The following is a 10,577-nucleotide window of genomic DNA, read 5'->3' on the forward strand; positions in this document are numbered from 1 at the left end:
TAATTGTAAAGTTCCTCAGCTGAATGCACATCCGTGATACCACTGATAAGTGGTTATATTCTACTAAATAATATAAAATGCAGGGACATCTGTGTTACCATCTGTCTCTGTGCATGAAAACCATTTAAGATCTATATTTTTAATTTATTAAGAATTCTGCAAAGTTGGTCTCCTTCCTTCTTATTTGTCAAAAACATACAGTTATTTGCATTTCTATCCATCCATCCATCCATCCACCCCCCTTTCTTTGCATAGCATCATTCCTAATTCAACAGAGTGTAAAAAGTCTGGAGCGTACAAAGATTTACTTCTCTTTAACTTGTTCTTAGGCCGGTGTAAGTGTATGCTACCTGCTCTTGAAGCTTTTAGTCTGTCTCTCTTTAATATACCATTCAAAAGACCTCACACGAAGGGAACGAGAGTGGATTTTCTCATCAAAAATGACAGATAATCTGTGTGGGTGTGTGTGTGGCTAAAGAGAGACTTTGATTCACAATGGGTAGAAAATTCAGCTTAAACTAAATAACAATGAAGTTGGGTGCTAACCCAGGTCCAATCCACTGATGCCATCATTTACACCACATTATCTTAATCTCTTAATCTTCCTCTAATCCCTGCCTAATCCCATAGAGAACAACTTAATCTCTTTATCTCTGCTCAGTGCCATCTTCCCATCCTGTATTTGTGCTCATAATTAGTAAAAACAAAAGCACTTCTAACAGAGCCTGATATGTGTCACTTGTAACGTTTGTTTAATCACTGACTGTGAGCACATTTGTTTCCTGTAGGTATAGGACATTCTACAAGCCAAAATACAAGGTTGGTTTTAAAACAGTGACGGAGCTCGAGTGGAGATGCTGTCCCGGCTATTCTGGAGAAAACTGCTATGATGGACCCACATCACTACCAGATATTGCAATGCCACCTTTCAAGGGTGCAGCTTTTCCCCATCGCCCGAGTCTGAAAGGTTTCCCCCATGGCCCTAGGCTCCCTGTTGAGCAGAAGCCTGGAGAGGGCCAGCTGGAGCCAGGCAAACCTGTCCCCAGTATACCCACAGGAAAGTCAAATGGTGAGAACAGACTCAAACTGGTTTATTATAAAGTCTTAGAGTATTAACATAATTACTGCCATGAACTCTGTAGTGTCTTTGTGCATTGTTGTGTGCATAAGAGAAAACACTTATTTCCCTCTTATTTAACCTGTAACATTTATTTACAAATGTTACAGGTTCTAAACCATTCCCCTTTCTGTGATTTACCTTCAAAATGCAGGCAACAAATTTGGCATTTCAGGGGTAACTGGGGAGCGCTTGGACCGTATGGAAGAGGACCTGCGTCGTCTTACCCAGGGTCTAGACACTCTTAATGGGGTGGTGGCTGGTCTTGAGGAGAGACTGCGCACATCCCTCCGTGAAGACACCAATAAAATCCTGGTATCCTTGCTGCAGAACACGCCCCGTGTGCCTGACTCTACAGTGGGATTTGGGGTGATCCCAGAGGGGACTCATGATGGATTGGATGGAGCAGAAAGCTTTATTGGATTTGGAGATTTAGCAGGGAGAGTGACCGAAGTTAGGGATGAGCTGCGGGCCAAGACTCATATTCTAGAGGAGATTCAGGTGACTGTGCCATGATGATTACAGTAAAATTGTTTAATACATTTTGTATAGCTGAAACAAATAAGGTCTCATTTCTTTCTCATTTACTTAATATTAGCTTTGTCTCATCTCACTTCTGTACATCTTTAGGGGATGGTCCTTGGTCATGATGGCCAGCTGAAGAAGCTCCTGGAAGGAGCTATAGGCAGGCCCATCCCTGGCCCTGATACCAATTTGTATCTGGATGAAATCTTAAATACCAAGATGGCAGGTATAAGGGCTGAGATCCTGGATGGCTTCGAGCGCCGTCTGACAGGCCTAGAGCAGCACTGTGATCAGAGGATCGGGGAGGTGCAGAGGGAGTGCCACAGGGAGCACATGGATGGCCAGCAACAGATACAGCAATCTCTGGATGGCAGAGAAACTGGACTCAGGGAGGAGTTGGGCACTTTGCAAGCTCAGATTCAAGGTCTAACTCTGACTGAGAGCTGCTGTGGACAGGTATGACATAGACGAGATTGTAATGTCATAAGCAGGCATGCAGCTTGTCAGTCTGATTAATTTACTATTTGATGTCAACAGAGAGAAAACTGCTTTGAATAAATTGCTAAAAACATGTGGTTAAAAAATAGGTTATAAAGAATCAACATTTGGAGGAACAGGCCAGTTTACTTCTTTCTTGCCAAAACTTCCATGAAAAGATCAATACACTACTATCTACAACAAATATCAGGTCACTGAAAGTTTGGTGATCTCATAAGCTGTAATCTGTAAAAATTACAGAGCTTATTAATGGGAGTCTGATTAATCCAGATGCTTCATCCATACAAATAAAATTTTATGCTTTCACAGGGAAACAAACAAGTTGTTTCCAATTCTTTAAGCATTATGTCATGACTGTTCCTGACACATTATTGCACATTTTGACCCTCAAAGAAAAAAAAAACAAAAAAACAAGGACATTTCCCAAAACACAAAACCAGTCCTTTAAGTGAATACATTTTAATTAAATTCAATTCAGTTTTATTTATATAGCAACAATTCACAACAGCAGTCACCTCGAGGCACTTTATATTGTAAGGTCAAGATCCTACAATATTAGAAAGAAATCCCAATTAGCAGACAATCCCCTTTGAGCAACATTTGGCGACAGTGTGAAGGAAAAACTCTCAGGAAGGAACAGGAAGAAACCTCCAGCAGAGCCAGGCTTAGGGAGGGGTATCTACCCACCAAGACTGGTTGGACATAAGGGGAAAGAGATGAGAGCAGGGGGAGATAGGACAAAAGACACACATGGGAGAGAGCCAGAGCCATTGTAGCCCCTTAACTGGCAAGGGCCCGGTGACGGGCCGTTTGTAGTCCCTTTTATATGGCAGGCTAGACCCTCCCATTTTTATTGACACGTCATTCGGCCAATCATGTAACTGGCTGCACCAAATCACCTGACAAAGCTACGTGACGCCCTCTGAGTATTATTGGCTCTGGGAAACCCATTTCTTAACATGATTGGCCGAATGAGGTGTCAGTCAAAATGGGCGGGTCTAGCCTGCCATATAAATGCACTTCATTCGGCCCGCGGACCAGACGCAGCCGATTAATAGGCTATGAAATGGGTTGTTCAGAGCCAATAATGACCAGAAGGCGTTATGTAGTTTTTGTCAGGTGATTTTTTTGCTGCCAGTTAAGGGGTTAAGCTGAAGTACACAGGAAAGCTAGCACCGCTTCTCCGCTGTATGTTCTAAGCCCCTCCCAAGAGATAATCATGGACTTCATATGTGCTAAAATGTCTGTGTTAACTTATGGGCTCCACACTGGAGTGTAGTGACCTCTCAGAGCCTTGACATGCACTATACTGTACACTATTATGGATTTTGTTGAAAGATACCAAAAATCCCTTGCCTGCCCCAAGTTCTGAAATACTAAAAGGGTCACATCACTAAATTGTAATAATTTTTTAATGCAGTTTATTGAGCCATAACATGGGTTACACAAAAACTAATGAGTTATTAATTATTGCAGGTGAACAGTCTGTCTCAACGTGTGTTGCTGCTAGAAGAGTCGGTTAAAGATTTGACGGAATCACAGAGGCAGCTTCAGATAGCACTTGGTCAACAAACCATTCACATAGACACCCTGATTGAGACTCGACTTGTGGACATAGAGAGCCGACTCAATGCCACCAGTGGTGGACTTGATGGGGTAGAAGGGCTTCCTGGTGGTCTGGATGGCTTCAAGACTCTATTGGAGGACAAGCTGAAGACCCTAGAGGAGAGAGTGGCTGTGGCCGTGGAAGAGCTGAGTAATGTCACTGCCCCGGCTCTTCTAGAAGGACAGGTGGTCCCAGCTCTGGAGACGGAGATTGAGTCAGTGAGGAGGAGAGTTGAAGGAGATTTGGATGGAATTCAAAAACAGTTAATAGACCTGGAGCTCCTCTGCACCTCCTGTTGCCCGCCCTCAACCCCACCAGTAGGGGGTGTCACCGGCACTCAAGTAGAGAAGGAGTGTGAAAAGATGGAGAAGAAGATGACAGGCCGTCTGGACTCTCACTCTAATCAGCTGGATCGCTTAAACAACACCCTGCAAAACTTGCTCTTCAGGATAGCTCAGGAGGAAACAGAAGGCTCTATCCAGGGAGAGATCACACTGCTCAAGGTCAACATCAACTCTGTGAACCGCACTCTGAAGGGCCTAAAGGACTCTCTTAGCTTCATTGCAAGTGAAGTGGGACACGCTAATTCCACATGGGAGCAAAGAGAGCACCAACTAGTCAACCAAGTGCAAGGAATCACCAAACTCATGGGCCACCAAGCCTCCCTCCTTGGAGCTGGGGAGAGGCGACTGGCCCAGCTGAAGGGGGAGCTAGTAGCCTTGAAGCGACAGCTGGCAGGGGAACTAAAGGGCTGCCACAGCACAGCAATAGATGTACAGAAGGAGGTGAAGGATGTCGATAGCAGGGTGACCCAGGTAGAGGGCCAATGCAGCAGCCTGAGCAAACTGGCTGATCACCTGGAGCGGATCCGGGCAGAGCTCGAGAGACACTCTGACTCCTACCTGTCCCAAGTGAATGGTACCTTGGCCATCCATTCAGAACAGCTAGCTGAGCTGCAAGATGAGGTCAAAGACTGCAAAGCCAAGGATGCTGCCAAACACAAAGGAGACCAGTAGCATTTCAGCTACAGAATTTTTAAAATAAAGACTTGTGTGTGATTTTTATTAGCCTTCCTTTGCTTCTGTCCTCTGTCTCTTAAAGCCAGTCTGCACAGATGCAAATTAACCAAACTGGTGAAAGTCATTTCCCATAAGCTTCTCACACCAGTACTTCCAGATGTTCTGGGTATTTAGTTAGGTGATGTGAGAAGAGGAAGTCGTAGAATACAAAGACATGCCTAAGGTTGTACAGCTGGGCAATATTTTCTCTTGAGGTATTAATCTAGAGGGCATTTCTCTGATCATGATTGTTTTGTTTAGATGTTTTACCTTTTTAACTTATATGAAGTGACTGGATCGTTATGACTTTAAACTGTTTATATTAGAGAAATGATAACAAAACACAGTGCTGCTATGGGTTTTTGCTGAGAAGCACACTCAACACCCTCTGTGTGGACACTTGTTTTTTGAGAATACTGTATGTTCAACTTGGTGCTATTTACATTTTTGTAAACCTTTGTTTTACACGTATAAGAATGGCTTATACATATATCTCTGCTTTGTCTGTCGTGTTTATTTGCTGCCACTTTGTTCCAAGTTGCAGAGAAGTTCCATAATTCACCATGAGGGGACAGTGAGAACACACAACACAGCGTGGTAGATGGTGGACAAACAAGATCTGAAACACTCGAGAAAATAAATGCAACTTTATCTGTTGCAGTGCAAGGAAGGAACTGTAGGCATCATCTACTTTACTGAGTTAAGTTTTTTTTAATTATTATGGGTCGTGTGGTAAGTACTCTTAGGAATAGATTGTATTCTCTGGGTTCTTTCAGCTTGTCAACAAATACACACAAAGAAGAACAGAAGAAAATGGCTAAAAACAACCAGAGGCTTCTAGAATTGCCAAGTAATATATCAGAAATATCTCAAAATGTGCAAAACAGGAACCTTAAAAGTTAAAAAAAACAAACACGAAAACATAAAACACACAAAAAAATTGAATTACAACTAAACCAGTATCCAGGTTGCACTATCTGCAGGTTTCAGCAAGATAGTAAGACCCCTCAATGATTAAGTGGCTGCCAGCATATAACGGAGACCAGAAATACATTATTTGCATTTGTATTTGCAGTGAAGCATGCAGGATGGGAGGCTAAGCAGAGTAAGCTGTTCAACCCTGCTGGCTTAACTAAATTGATATATAAAAGTCAGAGCTCATTTGATAAAGATGTGGCTGAAATAGCTCAAGAACACGTTGCTAAAGTTGCAAAACAAATCAGTTCACAAGACTGAGGCGTCACACGGCAGTCAAATAAGGTCACTTGGTGAAGTGTCCAGAGTTTAAAGTTAGGTGACACTTAATCACAATGAATGAAGCTGGGTGAGACCGGCCGTAAAAATGAGTTGACCTTGCACCACTGAAGCACAGTCAGCAGACTTTCTATACACCATCAGCACATAGTTTTTTAAAGACAACATTTCCCAGTAACCAGAGCAGGACAAAACAATCACAGCATAATGAAATCCAGAGGCTAGATGTAAAAAAATAAAATTAAAAAAAAAATGCTTGAGGAGCAATAACAGAGAGGGTGGAGGTCACAGACAAAGCCAAATATGTACTGTACTATGGAAAAAATTTGAGTCACCCTTCATTTCATGAGCTTGGAATTTGTAATTGGAACCTTTTTTTTTTTTTAAAGCAGTCTTGAGCAATAGTTCTCCAGGTTCTCTGAAAGTCTTTCAAAGTTTTTCTATGAACATCGACTGCATTTTCACTCATTCTGTCCAGTTATTGTACCCGACCAATCTCAGAGGGATGTTTTTGTTTGGTTGTTAAGCTACTTGACACTGACCCATGAATTATTCAAGCCTAAAAATGTATCTAACTCAAGGGATAAACCGTGTGTCTACACATAACACACAACTTAACAAAGGACCAATTTTAAACTGTATCTTTAGGCAATTTGTTACTAGCAGCCTGTTGTAAAAACATCATTTATTCCTCCCTTTTTTTTAGTTAACTCTATGAAAAACACCAACCACAGTTTGGCAGGCATAAAATGGGATTTTTGCACCAACAAGAACAATTCCCAAAGAGATATTAGCTGAAAACCTGGAATATCTCGGTATATTGTGCAATGTGTTCTTAAACAATTTGAGCACACTGGACAAGTGGAAGACAAGTGGAAGTGAAAGACAAAAAAGAAAAAAACAAGTGGCAGATTAACAGTATCTGAAAGCTATGTTCTTTGGAAATAGGAAAAAATCCAGCAAAGACCTGACACAGGACCTGAGATATGCATCTAGTCCTTCAGTTGATCCAGCAACTGTTCACTGAAGCCTCATCAGAAATGGTCTCAGTGGAAGTGTGGCTGTCAAGAAGCCTTTCTTAAGGAAGGGAAACAGGGAGAAAAGGCCAAGGAATGCCAAATTACACAACAGCTGGACCAAAAAGCCAGTCTAAAACACAGTTTGAGGTTCGGCCATGCCTCAAGACTTTTGCAAAGTACTATATATGTGGTAAGGACAGACAGAACTGAGAAGGGAAAAAAAGAAGACTGTGAAATGATCTTAATAATGAGATAGGAGAAGTTATTCAAAAGAGACAGAGTCAGAGCAAAAATGTGAGCAAAGTAGAAAAGACTATGTCATGACAGGTTTGGGAAGAGCTGAGCTGAGAGAATGGGCCTGGCTCGCTGAAGTGGAATACTCATGTTGATAGACAGGGATGTGACAAGGCGAGGGCAGGCAGGGGTGCAAAGGATGGACACTGAGACAGAAAGCACAACAGTGTCAAGCGGGATGAATAATGTGAGAAGTGAAAACAGATGTGTTTACAGCCATCTTGTCTCTCAGCTGGCTGCCTCGTATCCTGACAGGAAAGACACAACAGGAGCTGAACAGGCTGCATCATGGCTCAGATACGCATGCACTAGAATACAAAACAAACAGTGAGTTAGAACAGGGCAGATTGCAGCAGTGTCAATTTGAACCCCAGGGCCCAGCAACAGCAGCTGGATTCTCTGCTATCCCTTGGGAAGCGGAATTACACAAAGTATTGCCCTCTTGGTGACCTGGAGAGGAGACAGCAGAAGTGGGAGCGTGATGAGAGAAAAACAAGTCAAAGGCGAAGGGTAGCAGGTTGCTGTAATGCTGGGTAATGCTCATACCTGAGACTATAACAGACGGTTATGTAATACCAATGAATGTTACAAATCCATGCGACATCCACACATGGGTGCTGTTGCTTTCTCTCCTCCATTGCTTCTTGCTGTGCAGGAGGCGGCTCACACACGCATGCACATAGGCTGCACCCCGTAAGGCACTGTTATTCTCTATTATTCAAACATCTGATTTAACCAGATATGAGAACATGAGGCCTTGAATGCATGTCAGCACATATATCATATATATAGATGGCACACAGAAAGCTTTGAAACTGTGGAGAGCTAAAGGGCATGTCTTTGTGCTTATTTCTGTAAAGTGTGCCAAGGTTTAGGGGAAACACACAAAGCACAGAAGTTGGAGGATGAGCTTGACACCATTCTGCTGCACTGAAAGCTACACAGGACGTTATTCAGCTACTTCCTCTTGCAGATTCTAGTTAATAGACGAATCTGCAGGGAGAAGTGCACTGAAACAGACACACAAGCAGTGTGCAAATGCAAAGGCACTAACAGATGACATCAAAACCTTTGAGTGGCACAACACTCAAAGGGATCATAATGGATGCCTATGTGTGTGTGTGCTGGCGTATGCTGTATATGCATGCCAAAACAACTCTTGAGATCTTAAGAGCTGCCCCCTGTGTGTGTCTGACAGCTAAGTGACATTGGTGTTAGCATACCAAAGCCTTGTGTTTCCCAGACTCCATTAAGATGTGGCTGCTCCAGCCAGGCTCCTGTACGTCTGCCAAATCCCTTTGTCTCACACAACCACACACACAAACACAGTGGAACTACTGTTACACAGTAGGAGAGAATGAAAGTGTATTTTGGTGAAAATAAACGCAACTGTTTTTGCACATTTCTTAGCACATCATTAAATATAGCACAGTCCTCTTGTTATGCGATCCTCTAAAAGAACTGGTGCACAAAGTCCATGGAATACGTTTGAAGTTCCATCCCTGTCACTTGGCATTTCCTTTTCTGATAGGATAATTTAATTATCACCTGTCACTTGTCTTAACCACTGGAGATACGCAGCTAAATGTGCTAAATGCCACAGGGCTGAAGCTGCTCTGATTCAATGAATCTTAAGTGACCTCATCAGTGTCCTACTCATTTTGTGTTTTATTTTTTATTCCACCGGGTGACAGTTCAGAGGATCTGAGTAAGCACGACTTTTGTCTGAGGATCCGGATCTGCAAAGTATTAACTGTCAGCAGAAAAAAAAAAAAAAAAAAAAAGGAGTGCATTAAAAGGAGGAATCGGGCCCCAACATACAAGAACTTTGTTGTTAACTGTGAACAACAATATATATATATATATATCCTAGCAGCAGTCCTTTTAAGCTACAGTATGCTACTTCCAGTTGAGTACAAGTAATAACTGCTCTTGATTGTGGCCAATTTATGTTCTTTTGTTCAAAGCAATAAAATCTAAACTGAATGCCTCTTAACAGGAAGCATGCCTGTGTGTGCATGTTTACACTCTGAAGCAGTGATCGTGTGAAGAATATCCTCATCATTATTATTTATAACTTTTAAGAGTCACTGAACACACCGGGAAGAGGCAGCTCAATGAATGGCAACTGATCTCGACATGGACACAAAACACACGCAGGCAGGAGGACATCTATCGTTACAAGTTTTATTTTTATTGGTGTACTCTGACAATAACAATGATGGTATAAAAGAAAAATCTCCATCATACAAATTTCAATAATCAAAAGATAATATGCCAATACACAAACAGATCCACATAAGGCTGACATCAAGTTTTGACAAGTGGCTTCAAATGGCTTCAGTTCAAGGAGATCGTTCCTCCTTACAATCAGAGAAGATATATTTTAAATTTAGCTGTATTTTGTTTCAGTTTTTTTTTTTTAAATAGTTAACTTTCATACAAAAAAATAATTTGTGTGGATTTTGGAGTGGATTGTGTCGCTGGTTTGGGTGCCTGTGTTTCATTGCATTGTAAGCATAAGGGTGTTTTTGGCTGAAGCACTGCTATCCCGCAGTGCTTTCCTGTGACCTGCGCCTTACCTCAACTGCTGTCACTATCAAAAGAAACATCGCATGCAGAAACAAGGAGAGTAAATTTCATTTGAGGATTTAAGCCTTTATCTGCCATGATGTGTCTTTCATATTGCGACAGCGTGTTAAATACAGGGAGATCTGCGGGAAGCAGAACACCTCTGAGATCGTGAGAGGAATTTAAAATTTATGGAATGAGGTTATTTTCCATTATAAACAAAAAGTCTGTGCTGGGAAGCAGTGATGTAAAAACATTGATGTCACTGTGTAAGCTTCACAAGCACTTAAATGGCACCGGATAAACCCACAGCCAAACCCCCCCCGAAGCCTTGTTCTTTAGCATCAGTAGTGAATTAAGACCTTATAGAATTTCTAAAACACTACACACAACAATATTTACAATGATAATTACTTTGATATGAACTTTTTTCAATTTAAATATTTTTGCTTATAAAAAAAAAAATTAAAAACTTGAGTGGAAAAAAAGAAACCAACAAAAAAAACAAAAAAACAAAAATAAAACACTGCAATAAATTAAGAAGCTTTAAGGCTGCCAGTTTTGTCAGATGCCCAAACAATGGTCCCTTCATTTAAACTGGCACAGAATGGATGAAAACAGGTGAGATAATGGAG

General features: G+C 41.7%; 1 protein-coding gene across 3 annotated transcripts in view; it reads left to right on the forward strand.

Annotated features, from left to right (window-relative positions):
- The window catches only part of emilin3b (elastin microfibril interfacer 3b), a 30,044-nt gene extending 24,809 nt beyond the window's left edge, over positions 1-5,235 (forward strand). For all 3 annotated transcript variants that reach the window (XM_030734076.1, XM_030734075.1, XM_030734074.1), the window contains 4 exons: positions 789-1,069; positions 1,272-1,618; positions 1,748-2,098; positions 3,617-5,235. In XM_030734076.1, the coding sequence (XP_030589936.1) occupies positions 789-1,069; positions 1,272-1,618; positions 1,748-2,098; positions 3,617-4,762 (2,125 nt within the window). In that variant the 3' untranslated portion in view covers positions 4,763-5,235. The remainder of the gene's footprint in view (positions 1-788; positions 1,070-1,271; positions 1,619-1,747; positions 2,099-3,616) is intronic.
- The last annotated feature ends 5,342 nt before the right edge of the window (positions 5,236-10,577 follow it).

The sequence above is a fragment of the Archocentrus centrarchus genome, chromosome 7 (genome assembly GCF_007364275.1).
Source record: "Archocentrus centrarchus isolate MPI-CPG fArcCen1 chromosome 7, fArcCen1, whole genome shotgun sequence".
Lineage (NCBI taxonomy): Eukaryota > Metazoa > Chordata > Actinopteri > Cichliformes > Cichlidae > Archocentrus > Archocentrus centrarchus.